General features: G+C 39.5%; 2 protein-coding genes across 2 annotated transcripts; both read right to left on the reverse strand.

Moving 5' to 3' along the window:
- Positions 1-11,985: 11,985 nt before the first annotated feature.
- Positions 11,986-14,641, reverse strand: LOC129114009 (uncharacterized). Its single transcript, XM_054626511.1, has 6 exons — positions 14,359-14,641; positions 14,147-14,209; positions 13,936-13,998; positions 12,664-12,747; positions 12,430-12,558; positions 11,986-12,342 (listed from the first exon to the last, which is right to left on the reverse strand). The coding sequence occupies exons 1-6, from the start codon at positions 14,636-14,638 to the stop codon at positions 12,062-12,064; spliced, it is 900 nt and encodes a 299-aa protein (XP_054482486.1). The 5' UTR covers positions 14,639-14,641; the 3' UTR covers positions 11,986-12,061.
- Positions 14,642-15,358: 717 nt separating this feature from the next.
- On the reverse strand, positions 15,359-18,543 carry mettl27 (methyltransferase like 27). The gene is made up of 6 exons (XM_054626063.1): positions 18,340-18,543; positions 18,036-18,173; positions 17,701-17,829; positions 17,327-17,462; positions 16,312-16,404; positions 15,359-16,180 (listed from the first exon to the last, which is right to left on the reverse strand). Exons 2-6 carry the CDS (start codon positions 18,153-18,155, stop codon positions 15,972-15,974), a joined length of 687 nt encoding a protein of 228 aa, XP_054482038.1. The 5' UTR covers positions 18,156-18,173; positions 18,340-18,543; the 3' UTR covers positions 15,359-15,971.
- Between the last annotated feature and the right edge of the window lie 1,275 nt (positions 18,544-19,818).

Below are 19,818 nucleotides of genomic sequence, written 5' to 3' on the forward strand. Positions count from 1 at the left end.
ACACCAGGGCCAAAAAACAAAGCAGAATGATGATATTTCCCCTTGCTTAAACTATAAAAGCGGGCAAAGGTCTCCATCTGTTGCCAGTTTAATGCCCCATAATAAACTCTCGACTCTATCTGTCAATAAGGACTTTATATAGTAACACTGCTTTCATTGGTTTCCATCCTACCTAGGACACTCCTCAATGTCTCACCTCAGCTTCAATAATGCCTCACCAGGAAGTCTGAGTATAATAGATGTTTTGTACAAATACTTTTTGTTCATATATTGGTTGAAATTTAATGTGGCCACCTGCTGCACGTCACCATCTGTCACACAGCAAACACAACATCCCATCTGCACGTAAACATGCACAGATGCTCATAAACGAACTGGCTTTCCTTTAACATGCAATCAAATACACATGAAATAAAAATTTTGAACATGTAGTGTAGTCAGAACATCAACTGTTGCAGCACAGTGAACACAATCAGGTTTTTTTTTTATCTATTAGTGAAACTAGGAAATATAAAAATCCACTTTGATCATCATCTTGATTATTATTAATTATTTTTGATCGATTTTTCAATGAAATAGCTTATGAATTAATGCTGCTTGGAGATCAGATATGTAACATTCCCATCAGTGCATGATAGCACAAAGAGGAGTGAGCTCATGAACAGGGTGGGGTAACTTCACCTTGATATCAGACATCCAATCAGAGACCAGTATACCTGTCCATCTCATGTGCAGCAACAGCTCCATAAACAAAAAACTCCAACCATCCTGGAGAGTGGCCCTGGAAAAACAGCAAGAAGAAGAGCGGGTTAGTGTCACATCATCCACACACCCACACACACACACACACACACACACACACACACACACACACACACACACACACACACACACACACACACACACACACACACACACACACACACACACACACACACACACACACACACACACACACACACACAACACACAGAGCCCCCTGGTACCCGAGTGTGTACAGCACATAACATAACCGCAATGTCCCATATTTGATTCTGGCCTTGGGTACTTGTTGCATGTCATACCCCTCTCCTTTTTTCTCTCTCTCTCTCTGTCCCATATCTACACAATCCTAAATGCCACAATCAAAATCCACAAACACCTCAGCTGTTTTCGGTCCAGCAACTCATAGAGTACATTTTCTTCTTATCTTATCTCCATCTTTCTGAACAACACAACATTGAGAAACTATTTGCAGCAGCTACACCAACATCTGAACAAGGAAGATTGATTTTCTGCAAATATCAGTGTGCCTGCGTGCCCTTGTTTGTGACTGTGAGTGTCAGTATGTATTCATGTTTGTCTGCTATGTATTGATTCTGCAACAAGGGAATCAAAGACATGCGGGCAGAAAGCTTTCTAGTGCACAATTAAAGGTTAGTTTGTGTCACTCAGTAGGTTTACTTGGAGCTTCACCCTCTTGCTAATATTCACTCACTCTTTTCATGTGGGGCAAACGTATGAAGAACATAAAAGACTGCATGGATGAATTAAATGATGATGGAGAGTAAGAGTAAGAGGGAGAGAGAGACATCAATCATTTGTTCTTTTCAGGGGTTCAGACTTAAATGGAGCAGGCGAGCGAGAAGAGACAGCAAGGTCTTTCTGGAATTACAATGTCGCTGTTGCTGTGAATGGAAATAATGAGAGTTGTGTCTAAACAATTTTTTTTCGTTACCTCCACATTTGCCTGCTTCTTAGCTTCGTCATAAAAGGGAGAGCGTGCGCCAACAATATAATGGGATAAGAATTTGCAAATGATAAGAGTATGGGTAGAATTGAGTTTGAGTGAATTTACGTGTTTGGACTTTGGAAAATATTGAACAAGGTGTATGTGTGTGTGCGCGTGTGTGTTTTGTTTGTGCATGTGTGGGTCTTTGTATGTTTGTCACGCACGTCTGTGTTAGTGTGCATGTTGGAGTGTATGTATAATCAGATTCAGGACCACACCAGTAGAAGGACGGGGGGATCAAGGGCGTACTTAATATGGAATGGTGCTCTCCATTAGCATGACGGCTAGCTGAAGAGTAACAAAATAGGAGTATCTGAGCGCATCTTATTTGAAGTGTCTTGTTCCTGGAATTGCAGCAACAAATATTATTTTATAATCAACAGAAAGAGACAATTGAGGATGTTTTTTCCTTCCTAGTAGTTTCCAGCTCATCCATCCATCCATTTTCCGTAACCTGCTTATCCAGTTAAGGGTCGCAGGGGTGCTGGAGCCGATCTCAGCTGTCAATGGGCGAAGGCAGGGTTCACCCTGGACAGGTCGCCAGTCTGTCGCAGGGCCGACATATAGAGACAAACAACCATTCACACTCACATCCACACCTACGGGGAATTTAGAGTCTTCAATGCACCTAAGCTGCATGTCTTTGGACTGTGGGAGGAAGCCGGAGAACCCGGAGAGAAGCCACGCTGACACAGGGAGAACATGCAAACTCCACACAGAAGGTTGTCTAGCCCGGGAATTGAATCCGGGCCCCTCTTGCTGTGAGGCGACAGTGCTAACCACTACACCACCGTGCAGCGTTTCCAGCTCATGTTCACATTTATTCAGATCCTTGTGTTAATGCAAGCCGCTTCCCAGTGCAACCTCTGTGTTTACTGGTGAGGCTGAGGTCAAGGACATTTCATCAGCAGCTGTTGTAGGTGGGTAGATATATGCAACAGCTAAAACCAGTGAAGAAGCTCTCATAATTGAAAAGAAAATAAGTATTTTCTAAGTTAAAAGCAGCACTGACTCATTTACTTATTCTTTGTGTTTACAATACGTTTAGGTTTAACTACTCGGAGTGAATTACAATAAAATCCAAATGTTGTTTCTCGACAAATCCACAACACATCATTTAAATCTTACTTTTTGTTTTCAGCCTGCAACTGGACTGCAATCCAATTCCAAACATAAAATAGGCAAGGTCTGTCCTGGTATCCTATCACTATAAACTGAATCTGCATTCACATCTAGACTCTGTAGGAAAAAGGAGAAGATTTTGTTATCAGAAGCGTTCTGGTTTCCGTTTGTAATCCAAGTAGAAGCACGTTTCAGAGGGCTTTGGTTGAAAGCAGGGAAACGCACAGTCTGTGTTGATGGCAAAAAAGAGGCAGAATGCATTGAAATGCAGTTGGTAAAACTACCGGCTATCGCCTATGATTTTGACTTTAATTAGTTAAAAAGGATCTTGTAAACTGGCTACTTGTGAAACAATGTGGTCTTACATGTCATATCTCAACTCCAACTCCAGTCTCACATCTAATTGCAAATTGGACAGTAAAAAATGAGCAGGCCATGGAAAAGGAAGTCTTGGCCCGGATATCTGCTGGCTACACCGGAAACCCAGAAATATAGATCCTGGCCCCCAGAGGCTTATCAGTCATCAGACTGATAGCCATTATGTTCAGAGATTGCTGGTATCCTAAGCTGCATCGCCTTTTCAATTCAGTACATCCAGAATGTTGTGGTTTGTAAAACACAATGGAAATACAAGGCAGAGCTAGAACCAACACCTTTGGAAAAGTTGAGGTGACAGGAAGCTCCAGGTTATGTGTCGTTAAATTCCTGGATTGGAAGACAGCTATTAGTTACAGTCCTGTTTCAGATATGTTGAACAGTGATGTGAAAAGAGGTTGCAAAGAGGAATTGTGGCCATAGGAGGTTGAAGACCACAAGAGATTATATTGTGACTCAAAGGTCATCATTTTAATCCTTGCACAGAGTAGCACATTTCTTCAGAAGTCATAGATCCCTTCAAAGTGCACTTTAGCAAGACACTGAAGTCTTTAAATTGGATGAGAGAAAATTCCATAAAAGTAAAGGACAGGGGTACATCTAAAGTGGGGGATCTAATATAACGACTCAGAGATCTTGTTAGCAGACCTACAGTATTGACATACCAATAAGAAACAAATGGAGGTTCAGACTGAAGAAGCGAACAGCTCGTTTAAAAGTATTCTCTGACATGTGCAAGCAAGAATCCAAAAACACACAGTATCACACACACACACACACACACACACACACACACACACACACACACACACACACACACACACACACACACACACACACACACACACACACACACACACACACACACACACACACACACACACACACACACACACACACACACACAGAGGCGGTGTTTGCTAATTACTGACATGAGGAGTCTCAAGGGGGCAAGGAAAACAGAAAGGCATCCTGGGACCTGTAGTGCCCTCAGGCATCGTTGGACCTACAGTGCTCCCACTTAATCACCGTCGCTGCCAGCTGGTCACATGATCAGGGAGGAAGTAGGCCATAACAGAGGAGCAGGGGGTGTTTGTGTGTGTGTGTGTGTGTGTGTGTGTGTGTGTGTGTGTGTGTGTGTGTGTGTGTGTGTGTGTGTGTGTGTGTGTGTGTGTGTGTGTGCGAGAAAATAGAAGGTAAAAATAAGAGACCGTATAAGTATTGTTAGATCTCACACACACAAACACATATTTTAATATCTAAATATACGTACACAGACAAACAGGGAGAAGATGCCAAATCTCAGATAAGATGAACAGCCTGAGGATTTAGGAGGTAGCGCCAAAACACACACACACACACACACACACACACACACACACACACACACACACACACACACACACACACACACACACACACACACACACACACACACACACACACACACACATTCTTGCTCTCACTCCCTCAGCTGAATCCATTGACATCTCATAAAGATAAGCTGCAACCTGGAATTTATTTTACCATCTCCATTTTGTTTATATTTGCATATGTTTTTGAAAAGTGGGACATGTAGATACGAGCTTTTAGAGCTTTTCCTCTTAAGTTCTTGTATCAAAATAAAAACAAGTCTGTTTTAGATGCTGTCCTCTAACAACACAAATGCGCACAAACAATTTATGCATTCAAATAAGATGGAAACATCCTTCAAATACATCAGACTCCAACAACAACAGAGGCCAGAGCTGCAGCTTGTTGTTCTGTACAAACATCTATCATTATGCTGTATGCTGTTTCTTCTGCTTAGTCATCTCTTTCAAATTGTCTTTGTTTGTGCCAAATTGTATTTCTAAACAAAACAATTTTGACACTGGTGTTAAACTTGGAGTTCATGCAGTGGCTTAGATTGGCTCCAGATGGCAATCTTAATGTAATTGGTTCAGAGAATGTGGAACTCAATACTTGTAGTAAAAAACAGGTTACTACAGATTTTGTGATTACAGCAGCTATAATTGATTTTTTTTTTAAAGGCTGTGGAACACACTGTAAACCCAACACTGCAGTATTATCACTTTATAAAGTTGACACAGCTTTGCCAACATGGAGCAAAAAAAGCATTAATTTAAGATAAAATAAGATATAAGATAATCCCATATTAGTACATTGGGGAAATTTGCATTTGCATTGAAATTTCAGTATATGTTTCTGGCAATGGTGAATATAGGTCCAATATTCACTCTCTTATAGCTCTGCTCTTGGCCTACAACAACTCCTAAGGGAAATGTCTCTTTAGCTGCTAAATGCTCCATTTTGTTCACCAGCTGGTCCCTTACTGTGTCCATCTAAAGTTTAGTGCTGAGCAGGTATGTAGTGTACATGTTTTTTTAGAGTTTGTTTTGCCTTAAACATCTGCCTACTGCTGCCAAAAGAAACACAATGAGAGCAATGGGAGTTAAACAAAATAGTAATGTTGCAGCCAAATAGCTAAACATGAACTGAAATTCACTATAAATCTCCGGAAAGCCGAGGGGAGTTCATGTGATGATTCTAAGCATCACCACGAGCCACCACTTTCACATTGTCATTCGATTTAGCCGCTTTAACCGCACCCTTCAAAGAGGATACAATACATAAAGTACAATCTATCATGTTACAGAGCATGAAAATATGTTTCAAAGTTTTAATCAAAACTTATTCCTGACCATTGAACCTGGGAAAGTTAAGAAAGTAGTAATGTCAATGTACGTATTTCATTGCTGAATTTGTAAGGAGAGAAAAAAATTGTGTAACAGTGGACACAGACAGAGTTAGACTTTGTAAAGTGATAATGAAGCAGAATAATAATAAAAAATGATGGGTGATTGTAAAAATACATTTATATCCTCAAATGAAAGAAAAAAAAACTGTTAAAAACTGAAATTTAACTTTTATAACCAACTTACAGTTTTGCACTAGTTCTAAAAATATGGCATCAGCAAACACATGATGCTGTGAGTGTCAGAGGTGCCTCATTATCTTCTGGTTTGACAGAATCCTGTCCTATTGATCCATTGTCAAATCAGCGGTGTAACCCCATGTTGGTGAGCTGCAGATATAAGGAGGACTCAACCTTCACATTGAGGCTCTGTCCACACAGATGAGAATCGATCCACTAATATTTGTTGAATGCATGACACACAACGCACACACTCGCATTTAAAGAAGACATCACATATTCAACAAGCTGCTGGCTAATTACCAACTTGATATAAAGGAATGACCTATGGTTCATAGATGCTATAAAGCTTTTAGATAAATCAATTTCAGGGAGACCGGAAAAACAACCCACACATAAGCTTACACACACTTAGGATCAATATCTAATTTGACAAAGCCGTCACCTTCACCAGATCTGCGGACCAAAGCCAAACGCAAAGTGACCTCCAATCACAGAGCGGTGAGGGTGACCATATGGCTTGTTTTTTAAGTAGGATGACTTGTTGTAAATATGTTCCTGTTGCTTTCACGGTATATTATGATGAATCAGATAGGTGCTTCCCCAAGGTTATAGAGGACTAACGCAGGGATCAGATCACATCCAATCCACATCCGATTTGGGTGGATTGGATTATTTTCTATTAACTTTTTCCAATAACTATCCACACTGAAGTTTGGGACAATATACAATTTACAACTGCTTCAGCGACTATTAGCCGGATTCTCCTCATCAGTATAAAAGAGGCTATACATGAACCATTTAACATCTATTGTAAAAATGTATAAACTATTAATGTAAAAATCCAATACCTCCTCAATTCTACAGAGATTACCTTTTGGTTATGAGGATTTTTTACAGCTGAAATGGATATATAATGTTTTGGAAAACAATTCTTCTGTTATTAAATAAGCCCCACATGGAATACCTGTATTGCAGAATGATTGGATTTTGTGAGAATTATTGGCTTGATTAAATTTTGCACAGGATTGCCCAGACGGCTCTGTGTGTGCTGCAGCTGACACCGACGGTGTGTGAATCACTAAGTGACTTATCAAGAACAAAGACATTTTTACAATGCAGTGTCTCAGCAAATGCATGTATTGTTTGAAGCATTTGAAGAAGAAAGTTAGGCTTTAATATTGTGTGTGCATGTGCATGTGCGTGTGTGTGTGTTTGTGTGAGTGAGTGCGTGTGTGCAGTATCCCAGCTCTGTTGGCTTTCTCCCTCCTCAGAGCTGCATGGATTTGCATCTCATTGACAAAGTTTATTAGCTCAAGAGACAACTCTCTCTGTGTGTTACACCACCAGAAAGACTCTAGACGGAACGTTTGATTGCAAAAAGAATCTATATATAAAATCAATAAATCATCTATTTATCTTGTTGTTCTCACTACCTCAATTCAAAAGGGAAGGACAGCAAATAATAGAGGAAGTTCTCATCTTGTAGCCTGTCAGTCCCTTCTGAGGCTGCACAGTGGTTACAGATGAACAAAGGAAATACATATGTTCAGTTTCGTCTCGACAAAGGCATAAGCATGCAAACATAACACACAAACACACATAAATCCCACAGAAACAAGCCCTGTAGCTATAAAACAGTCAGTCTTCATCTACCATTTGTTTTGGGCATTCAACTGTTGCTGGAGTTTGACAGATTAGAGAAACCCCATAGGCCCCGATGATTTATGTGGAGCATTGACCTTGCCAGGTACAGACGGCACACACATGCACTCAGGCACGCACACACAAATACACACCCATATACAGTAGGAGCATATGCAAACACATTCAGCCACGTTCCCCCAATATTTGTTATGAGCAGCCATCAAACAAGCTTGTATATCGACTTTGTGCAAGGTATGTGAGCATTTTGATAACAAACAACCATAAGGGCTGTACGTTGCAGGCCGTAATCTAAACTACCGAAAAAGTTATAGCACGTAACTCCCCATTCAACAAAAAATATCTTGTTTTTACACTTAAAGGTACAAGATCCGAAATTGGGAGCAACTTGATTGCCTCTCAACGGCTCTCAACATGGTGAAGGCGAGCCGGCGGCTCACAGCGAACGGTGCAAACTACACTCAAAGTGCTGACAGAGACAACAGTGTTTACCTGAGGGGGAACCGGATGATGGGTGCTGCACCTATGCAGCCACGCTGTCGGTCAGGACCACAGACCGGTAAAAAGAAGTGCACGTAGTTGTTGTGATGTCACACATTGTTTTTTTTACTGCGGGTTTGAAGCCTTGGGTTCGACATATTCGCCGTCAACATCTTGGGATTTTGGCGGTCATCATCTTTACTTTTAGCAACCAGTGAACGAAAGTGACCATATATGAACTATAGATTAGTGATGTAGAGACTCCCAATACGTGCCTGGTATTGATAGCGACCTGCCAACCACAAGGTAGCCCGCCCTGAAACATACCATGATTTATCGGCTATTTCACTTAAATTGGGACCATCATTTACTAAATGAACAACATGCTGTATTGAAGAGGACTTTAAGCTATGGATTGAGACCATAAATTCATGTTTACAATGTTTACTGAGGTAATAAATCAAGTGAGAAGTAGGTTAATTTTCTCATAGATTTTTACACAATCGGACATATTTTTGCAACCAGAGGAGTCCCCCCTGCTGGCCAGTAGAGAGAATGCAAGTTTAAGGCAAATTTGCATGCTTTACTTTTCGGAACCGGTAGTTGTCAACTGGTCAAGACACCGTTATCAGCTGTTACCACTGTATGAGAGCAAAGCAGAGCAGCGGCAATGAGCTAACCAGTGAAGCTTTTGACAGTAAATCCAAGAACAGTCTAAAAATAGACTTTGGTTCTCAGTATCCAAGCCCACACTAACCAAGAATTGTACACAAACTTTAAATCAAAAGTGATTAACATGTGACATGTTTGAATGAAATATGGGTCAAATAATCTCAACTCAGCTCAATTCAATTACCATAAACTGAATGAGGATGAATGAGAATAAGCGTGCCCAGTTCTTGTCCCATTGTTCTTTAAACCATAGCCCAATTGCCTTGTCATGGGATTGAATTCAACTGTTCTGCCTCCATCTCTTTCTCATGCATTCATTCATTCTTTGCCAGGTTCACCAGGGCGATACCAGGCTGGGAAGCAGCTCGCTTTCATCTGCAGTGGAGCAGAATAGCCATGAAAGGATCTATATCTCTCAAGAAGCAATACAGTGTGTAGAGATCCTGTGTATAACTTGGTTTCTTCCCAAGATATGATTCTGCAGAAAAAAAACGCCCTTAATCTGTTCATATTGAATGTGTGAAAATAAAAGATATTGGTTGTGGTTTAACTGGATGACAACTCCTGTCACCTGACTTCACCTCCTAACACTCATGGAAAGAATGGGGTTTGCATCCTTGCTTTTGCTGAGACAAGGCCTCCAGCATCCAATTATTTCACTCATTTAAATGCCTTCACAGCAAAACCCTTTCAAAAGCCTGTTCTCTCTTTCTTTGTGTGAGTAGGACGTGATTTCCCTCCTTTATGTCTTTGTAGCCCTTCTTCTCCAGTCACCGCTGCCTAGAATGCAATTCACATTCTCTAAATGTGCTGCTGCCCCTTCTCTCCTGTTACTCTAATCGGTGTGCCAAATGCCCTGGGACAGATCACAGTTAAAACAGATGGAAGAAACTGTCTCAGGGTATCAATAGTAAAAGAGGGAGCAAACCAATCTCCAGGGAAAATGAACTCTCTGAATGATACTCATTCTCCTAAATATAATATTCCTGTGGCTGCTGGACATCCCGCTGTGATGGGTCCCTGTGAGGGAAACCCTCTCCCTCATCCACTTATCTCCTTCACTCTTCTTTAGTTCTTAGAAAATCCTTTTTTGTGTGTTATCATAATCTCATCCTAGCAGATCCATCACTGCCATTGAGACATGTAATGCAGCAAAAGGCCCTTTAAGTGATCTGTAATAGAGAAAGTTTCTTTGTGTATTACTGTGGAGAATCCAGTTCACCTTTTTTCAGCTTTTTTAAAAAACAAACACAAGTAGGGGGGCACTAAAGTAAAGACACAGAAAGCCTGTCATTTGGGTTATACAGTTTCCAAACAGCAGACCCATTTATATTTTACTTTTTCTACAATGTGTTGGACATTAACACACCAAGGCTGATAGGTTCACCCAGGCTAACATTTCTTCATTGTTTTCTTTCTTTGTATCAAAGTTACATCACTTTTTTACTATCTAACTATATACCTCACAGCTTCGTTGTGCTGATTCTAATCTAATGTCCATGTATGAAATACTGTGTGTTTATCTCAGTTCAGATGACTTAATTGTCCTCCAAGAATAATTATTATTGCAGCAATATAGCTTAAAAAATGATAATACCACGATAAACTATGAGATCCTATCAGACATTAACAATTTATGTACATTTATATATGTTTTCAAACTATTTTTTGACATAACATGAATTTAACCCCAACCTTGATTATGTATATCTGTGCTTTTCAGGCAGCAACCAAAATAATGAGTAGAATACCATGATTGTAAATAACGTGTAGATTATCATACTAAGCAATCCATTAATGTATAGTTGTTATTCTGCTTTTAAACATTTTACTTGTTTCTTTTTTTTTTGTTATAAGAATGTACAAACAGTCAGTCCTACCATTTAAAGATAAAAAATGCTAAATAAGGTTATGACAACCTTTGGATGTGGACCCATGTGTCTAAAATAAAGTTGAATAGTAATTGTATTAAAAAATATTAACAATACAAATAATAAATACATTTATCTGGCTTCTTGGAGCCTTATGATCCCAAGTTAATTCACAGGACCTGTGGACACTGCAGGCGGACCAAGCAGGTGAAGAAGTCTACCCCCTGTGTGCAGGGAATGTTGGGATGTGGCCCTCTGTGTTATGGCAGACAGGAACCGCTTTCAGGAGAGGCAAAACAAACTTTTTTGACAAAAATACAAATCGGCACTTGACGGAAAGAAATGTAATAGTTTTGATCTGTGTTGGCTACTTTTTACCTCCTGATCACAATGGCTTATAAAAACAAATAAAAGTAAACAAACATTAATGTGCTATGTATGATTTGAATAAATATCTGTTCTATTTCCATTTTGTGTTTCTTTTGTATTTATGGTTATATAACTATGTATACATCCATGTGCATCATTCCAGCATACATATTCTGATAGCCAAGTTTGTGCATTAAAAAAATTATGTAAATTATATAATTGTGTATTACAGTGTAAATAGGAAACAATGGCTCAGACCTGAGAGGGACATTATTATATTTGGCCTACTGTTTTTGCGGTACTTCTATTTTATGCTAGTTACTTTAATGCTGCTACATTTCAAAGGGAATTATTGTCAGCTATATTTTACTACACTACATTATTTTAATACCTTAAGAAAGCGTACTTGTTACTTTTTAAATTCAGAGTTTGCATATGAACAGTTAAATCCAAATTAATTGTTAAACTAGCCGACAGTATGTAATAGTTAGGATAAGCTCCACCTCAACCAGCTCCAACTTTAAAATGCCACTTTAAAATGATGTCTTAACAATAATCCAGTAATATAATAGCCCATTACAACTACACATACAGGGGCTATTTTTTATTCTATTAATTTACTAGTTTGTACCGTTAAACAATTTTACTATGTGAACATCAGTACAGACCTACACTACACATAATGATAACGACTTTTTTTTATTTTTGATGTGATAACACAAAAAGCAAGCCAGATTCAGAATAATATTATTTGATATTTCGTGACAAATGAATCACACAGCAGCCTAAACGACATCCTTACAGTGGGAAGAGAAGGGTGCCAATGAAGGTGTTGTGGTTATCTCCATCGTCATAGAGCGAATGGGTTGATGGGAGAACCAGGTGAATTTTGTCTCCTGCATTCAGCTCCAACACAACAGAGTTGGTGAAGTACTTATAAAGCATTTCTTCCTTCCACTCCACGTTAAACATGATCCTTTGGTTGTTCTTGTACACATATACACCCATAAGACCTGTGTGATGACCACACATAGTGAATTGGAAATAGTAGGCCCCTTTGACTGGTGCTGTGAAGAAACCTACAGAGTAAGAGTAGAAAATGAAAAACAATACCAATTGATTTATGTAGACTTACATGTGCGTATGTCCTGCAGTGTATTTATTACCTGTATCTGGACTGTAAGCATTGCCGATGTTGGTGAAGACCTTGCTGTATTTCAGTGTGACGTCGGCGTTGTTGGGTCCAACATATCCTGCATCAGTAAGAGCCGTGTAAAAGGCCACCTTTGATTGCCCTGTTAACACAAAAAAAAGTAGTGTAAAGAAAAGTAGAGTATGTCATTAAACAAGTAACCTGGAGCTCACAACCAGCTCATCATTTCACTGACACACTTCATCACCTGCATTTACTCTCTCCAACTGGTCAATCCTGGACTTGCTAATTAGAAGTTCTCTCTCACTGCTGCTCAGTCTGGTCTGCAGGTCTGGAGTTCAGTGAATGACAGTGAATTACAGCAGAGCAAACTTTAGTTAACATGCACAACAAAGCATATTTAGTATCTTGACTCTCATCTTTTCTGTTGAACCAGTAATCAAATATGAAACTTCTGTAAATGTCCATGACAACATCAAACCATATTTAACTCATGTCTAATGACAAAACAGGTTATTTGTTGGAGCCGTCCAAAACAACCAAGTTAAAATTATTATTAGTCATTTCTCATCTGACAGCAGGGTGGTTAATGTAAACTAATTAAGTTGTTCTTAATACCTTGAGTGTTGCTAGTTGAAGACTGCTGACCCTTCTCCATACACCTTGTTATACAGAAGATTTTTTTTACTTGTTTTCATTGTGAGTACATTTTTTAACCGTGCTAGCAGCATGTCTCTAGGGATGTTGGTCTGTCAGTCAGTCCGCCTCTTTAGCCCCGACGGAAATATCTCAACAATTTTTGGATGGATTACCACAAACTTGTGTATAGACATTCATCTCCAGAGGATGATTCCTACAGACTTTAACAATGCCCTAAATTGTCCTCTAGCCTGAACTTGAGATAGACATTTGTGGTTTTGAGGGAAATGTCTCATCAACTACTTAATGGATTAACTTGAAATTGAGACTTGGAATCTCATTTACAAGTGGGTTCTTGCCACAATGGTAGCGTAAAAGTTTCATACAAGCGCCACATAAAAACATAAATAGGAGACTTAAACAATAAAACAGCAAAAAGTTAAAAACAACATTAAAAAAAAAAAACACAAAAAAGAGGCAACAGTCATAAAACATATTAGCATAAAGCATGAACCAAATAATTGTCATTCAGTGTCAGGACGAGTACTTTCAGTGATCAAATGATTCTTAATCCTGCTCATCAAATAATCTAGTTTATCTCTGTAAATCAAACCAAGATGAGGGTCCAAAAAACCTGTTCTCTTAATTTCCCATCTAGCGCCATCATCAGGTCAAATTTGTGTACAACACCTTGGTTTATGACCAAATACAGAAACATTTTCAACACCTTTTTTTTTTAAGCTTTTTTTTTGTTTCTAAAAAGCAGAAACTTAAATTACATTAAATGATGTACATAATAAACCATTAACAATTTAATATAATAGCATAGAAAATAACAAACCATGAAACTTATTAAACCATATGTTTGACAGTGAAATACCTGCATTCTCTCCTTCTAGGTCACTTGTTTTGATCTCGGTGGCAGTCAGTCTAGTTTCTTTGACTAAAAACAGAAGACTTTTTTTAGGAACTGTTGAATTCATTACTAAAATAAGCTGCAATGTTTTATTTAATATAGCTAAATTATCTTATCCATATCATCAATATCAATCTATCATTATAATTATCATTTCGCTAACACATTTCATCACCTGCATTTTCTTTCTCCAGTTGGAGAAGTTTAGTCTCACTGTTAAACAGTCTGGTTGGCAAGTCTGGAGTTAATGCAATGACAGAGAATTATAGAGCAGAGTGAACTGTTAACATGCACAACAAATCATATACAACACTCAAAAATATACTTGAAACATTTCAATCCAGCTGGTAAAAGACAACATTATTAATACGAAACAGGAAAAGTTACCTGTCTTTGCGGGATTGTCTTTCTGCAGCAGCTGAACATGCACCCTAAGCTCCAGCACCATGTCTCTCAGAGCCCTCACTTCCGCCCAGATGTCAGGGGTGGTTGGCTTTGTGGTCTGCTCGATCGATTCCTCAGCTGTGTCTCTTGGAGCTGTCTCCCGAAACTCTCTGATCGCACCCACCTCGCCGAGACCTTCATCCTCCCCCTGAGCCCCCGACCCGCACTGACTGAGTAGCACCAACAGCAAAGGAAGAACAACCCTCATTTTCCAGTTACACATATTTCCAAATATTTCAGTGGTACATTTAAACTGTCTTATATAGCCTCCAAACTTCAGCTGGCTGAACTAATGGGAAAAACAACAAGTGTTAATGTTTGATAGTTTGATTCAAGGCCTCAGATGATTCAACGTGATTGCTGTGCTGCTGAGAAAAATACAAGCTGCTACAGACTGGTGGAACACTTTTACTATGATACCCTTTCATGCAGTCACAGCTGTGCATACACTGTGTTAATACACACACACAGAGAGAGAGAGAGAGAGAGAGAGAGAGAGAGAGAGAGAGAGAGAGAGAGAAATTAACTTATCCTAATGCTGAGGCCAAGGATTATCTGATTCAATTCAGAGAAGGGAGTGAAACTTTTTCCCTTTGATACATTACAAATTATTATAAAACGTCCCGCTGTTCAACCACTGTGATAGTCTTTAACATCTAATGTTTGGATGTTTTTTCATCTTTTAAATTATTTGTTTAATGATTGAAGCCCACATAAAGTTAATATCTGGTCTCTTTGGCCCTCTGGTGGCATCCCAAATACATCAACTCAGTCTGGACTAAAAAAAAAAAGTCAGGGGTCAAAGGTCTGATAATCATGCATTCACTCTCACTGGATATGAGATTTCATTCTTTTCTGGTTAACAGTGTAAGACATTAAAGAAGAAAACCTAAAAAAGTACCTTTCATAGTATGTATAAACCAACACTAGAACATTTTCTGGCTGTGGTTTATTTAACAAAAACTCTCATTATGTTGAACACGCCATGATTATCTTCCACGTTTACTTTGATTCAGATCCAAATGCAGGTAAAATAACGAATTTAGAGGATAGTGTCTCATTGATGGAGGCGTTGCTCTCCTGTTGCTTTTTGGGTGTCTTATTAGAGTATATTCACTGTTTATGTTCATGTGTAATTGATATAAAAGTTGACAATTGAATACAAATATCCAAACTTGACTAAACTTCAATCAAATCTATTATTCTTGAAGCCCATATCCTCTCACTGGGAATAGTCACTGTCACAAGGTTTGTATAAATGTTTCAATGTAGAAATAAACAGAGTAGGTTTTTATTCAACTAATAACAGTATTTTCACAATCCATGTTCCAATCCATTAATATTGTTTAAAGTGAAACTGAAACATTTAGTAATGAACATTTTAAGTCTTACATTAACATCGGTGAATGAAGCGCCACATCTTTAACTCTGGGTCCATAAGGGACTAACAATAAAAGAAAGATCCAAATTAGTTATTTGACCATTTTCTATCTTCATGATTTGTTTTGTACCTTCGCTGCTGGTGTGATGACACATCTTTGTTGTCCTGCAATGGGCTAAAATTGTAGTTTCTTATAAATGTACACAGCACCAGATATGTAGCCGTCCTCCTGCTCCGACACCCCTCTCTCCCAGTCCTTCACTTCAGTGACCTCCACACAAGTACAGAGCCCTTCGTCCTGCATCTGCTTCAGCTCACGCTCCAGGGCGGCTTTGTATTCCAAGTTGGCATGGTTACTTCTAGTTGTCATGCAAACAAGGCCACCTAGTGAATTCAGGTGATAAGTGGTGTTTTTGATTGATTAAAACTCGGCTACAGGGAGGAGACACTGATTAACAACCAAGGATCAGGATTGCATTAGAGGCAGCATCAAACCAAAAAATAAATAGTCCCACCTGGTTTGGTGAACTTGAACAACTCTCTGACGACACCAACCGGGACCTGACCAACACTCATTGCTCCAACGATCACAACCACATCAAACAAACCTGCATGAGGAAGGGAAGGGGGAAAGATTATAAAACAGGTTGCAGTTCTATCAAATTAACAAGAAGGATTAAGATTATTAAATAGCCATAATATCATGAGAGATAAAAGATTTTCTTCAAAATAAGTCAAAGTTGGCTAACCTACCACGCTTGAGGAACACCTACTGAATCATAAAGATTAATGACCAATGTGACATAAGTTAAAGCGGCCCTATTATGCTTTTCCACTTTTTCCCTCTCCTTTAATGTGTTATATATATTTTTTACATGTAAAAGGTCTGTAGAGTTTAAAACCTGAAGTCCACGCCTAAAAAGGAGTCACCCTCCCCCTCAGAAACACTGCTCCTGAGCTGCCTGAAACGGCTCGATTGAATTCTCTCCTTGACTTCCGTAACTTTATGAGGTCATAATGTTACGGAAGTGACGTATAACTCTCCAGCTAGTTTGGCCCTCAAACAACAAATAAAGAGAGATGGAGGTGAAGTTCACATCTACCATGGCATAGTGGTTAAGATAAAATAAGATAAGATAATCCTTTATTAGTTCCGCAGCGGGGAAATTTGCATTTGTTATGATAGCAGTCTCTCACCCGGGCGGCACAGGTTTTAATCACATTGTGACCCGTCGTTAATTTGTCATACTCCGGAGGGAGAGTTTTTTTTAATTTGAAACGTTGACCAATCCCAACAGAGTGGGCTAGCTGATCAATCAGGGCAGACTTTGCTTTCTGGAGGGAGGAGCAAGCGCTACAACAGAGCATTTCAGAGAGAGGGTGAGAAGAGGTGCTGCAGGACAGCCAGGATGAGAAAAACAAGGCGGATTATGAGCATTAACGCATTTAAACATGTTGTAACTGTAATTTGAGTTAAAAATATGCACCCAGAAAATAGCATAATAGGGCCTGTTTAAACAATCAAATTACCCATCTGGACAGGTAACGGCTCGTCTCCCAGCATGGACTGCTTCAGGTCCTGGTACAACCCGCTCTCTCTGGCCACATTCAACATTGCCTCGCTTCCATCAATCCCCACAAAATGTCCAAATCCATGTCTCTTCATCTGTACAAAACAGATACATTTGGTTGATTAACAGTCATACTGGTCAAGTAAATTGAAAATGGAAACTAGAGAGAAGATTCACTGGAAATAATTCTTAACTGAAACAGACCAGACATTAACACAGAAGTCACATTACAAGGAAAAGACTATTTTAAGTCTGGTTACTCTGACAAGAAAAAGTATTTTTTATTATATTATATTATGTAATACTCCCTCAAGCCTGTATCTTGTGAGTTACCTGTCTAGCCACCAGTCCTGTACCACAGGCTAAATCCAACACTACAGCAGCTTCACGATCACCGCTGAAATGGGAGGACATGCTGTTTGCTGCCAGACTTGGTGCACGGTACTCCAGAAGAGCGATATCCTGCCAGTTTTTTAAAAGAACAGTGGCTTTAAGCACAAATAAAGAAGGTAAACATTAGCACCGCAAATCTACATTTAGCGCGTTTTAAAGAAAATAGGAAGTCATATTTGTAATGTCCCCCTGCACAATTATATAATTTAAGCCAAACCTAAAATTTAACTTAAAAAAAATATTATTATTGCTGATATTATCTTATTGTACATCACCTGATCATAGTTCTCCGCCCAGGAGTTGTAAAAGTTCACCTTTGATTCTGCTGTGGTGTTTTCATGAGCTGACAAGATGGTCGCTTTCACATTTTCAAATGTGTTGCTGACAGCTGCCATTACTAATTATTAACAAAACTGTTGATGAAAAATATCAGAACGTTCATTAGTGAGTTTAAGTTTGAAGTGTGAATAAACAGTGCAGCTCAGTTGCCTTTACTCTACACTGTGCAACTACTGCATCTAGTTGAACGTCTGGGCTGCGGTCGAAAAGTCACATAAGCACGTCCTAATGTCACTTTACCTTTGCTTAGACCAGTGGTTCTTAACCTGGGTTCGATCGAACTCTCAGGGGTTCGGCAGACACACACTGCGGTCAAGTGAGCCGCCGCTTTAAAAATGAATGACCGTCTATTGCGTTCACACCGAGCGCCCCGTTCGGTGTGAACGCAGCATAACTGTACGGTGGCTTGGGTAGCCCAAAAAGCACGGAGAAAGCTAAAACTTATGCTGCGTTCAGCAGATGACAGCAGATGTCAACGATGAATGCCTCGACGAAATCATTGAACTTCAGCAGAGCCAGCTTCAACAGCAACTCTTCGGAACAACAACGCTCTCAACGTTTTGGTGTCACCAAATCGTACCATACTCTCGTATTGCCAAGAAAGCCCTTGAGATACTCACACCGCTTTGTGAGCAATCCTTTTCGAGGATGGTGGACATGAAAACTAAGAAAAGGAACAGACTTTGCTGCGAAAATGATATGAGAGTGGCACTTGCCAAGGTGAAGCCGCGCATTTCTGAACTTGTATCTGAAAGGTAACAGCAAAAGTCACATTGATTTGCAGTAAATATTCACTGAGTTATGTTTTTGTGTGAAATTCATGTTTTGTTTGTCGACAAACCGATCCTCACAGCATCGTACGAAGTTGCGTACCTGATCGCAAATCATTCATTGAGTTATGTTTTTGTGTGAAATTCATGTTTTGTTGGTTTTGTTCTTTGCACACAGTGATTTTGTGTGCATCTGATGCATGGTTAATTTTGTGCACTAATAAAATATATACCTATGTTTTGAAGAAATCATATTTTATTTTTCCAATTACGAAGGGTTCGGTGAATGCACTGATGAAGCTCGCAGGGTTCAGTACCTCCAATAAGGTTAAGAACCTAAGCCTTAGACGAAAAACCTCACCAGGGACAACTGTGAAGGCGACTGACAGTCTATGTTGAATCCTATCCTAATCTATTTGAGGAAAGACAACCCGCCTGCACTGACACTAAGCTGCATATTTAAAATGTGAGGGCGGTTGTTGCTTTCGTCTGCCGGACTACAAATCTTTCGAAGAGGACTACAAAAAGCGCCTCTTTCACTTCTTGCCATTGTGGTAGCAGTTTAAACAGCTCTTTCAGGGACAGACTGCTTCACCCGCAGTGTGTGTGTACCGCAGGTCTTTCTTTCCTGCTGCTGTCACATTTTACTATCAATGTTGCTCACAGTTGATCACACATACCAAAAACTGACAATCCACTATTATTATTTCCTATGTGAAAATAATGTTAATCCAACCGTTCAGTTATATTAAGCTTTTTTTTTTTTATTGATTAAAGTTATTGCAATGATTGGGTTTGAGAGTTCGATTCACAAAACCCCAATGAATCGGACGAAGCAAGGTTGTGGCACCTCGCCCGGAATAGGGAAACTCACAAGCCCCCGGCTGAGCACCGCTGTTTTGGAGTTCTCCCCGGAGAATGAGAGGGTCGCCTCCCTGCAACTGCGAAT

This window comes from Anoplopoma fimbria, chromosome 24, assembly GCF_027596085.1.
Source record: "Anoplopoma fimbria isolate UVic2021 breed Golden Eagle Sablefish chromosome 24, Afim_UVic_2022, whole genome shotgun sequence".
NCBI lineage: Eukaryota > Metazoa > Chordata > Actinopteri > Perciformes > Anoplopomatidae > Anoplopoma > Anoplopoma fimbria.

Coding starts and splice junctions, on each gene's coding strand:
- LOC129114009 (XM_054626511.1), bottom strand. CDS start 14,638: ATGTGTAACTGGAAAATGAGGGTTGTTCTTCCTTTGCTGTTGGTGCTA. Junction 12,559..12,663: donor GTTGGAGAGAGTAAATGCAG/GTGATGAAGTGT, acceptor TTGTGTTAACAG/GGCAATCAAAGGTGGCCTTT. Junction 12,343..12,429: donor TGCTTACAGTCCAGATACAG/GTAATAAATACA, acceptor CTTACTCTGTAG/GTTTCTTCACAGCACCAGTC.
- mettl27 (XM_054626063.1), bottom strand. CDS start 18,155: ATGGCAGCTGTCAGCAACACATTTGAAAATGTGAAAGCGACCATCTTG. Junction 17,463..17,700: donor CAGGACTGGTGGCTAGACAG/GTAACTCACAAG, acceptor TGTTTTGTACAG/ATGAAGAGACATGGATTTGG. Junction 16,405..17,326: donor GCCGTTACCTGTCCAGATGG/GTAATTTGATTG, acceptor TTCCTCATGCAG/GTTTGTTTGATGTGGTTGTG.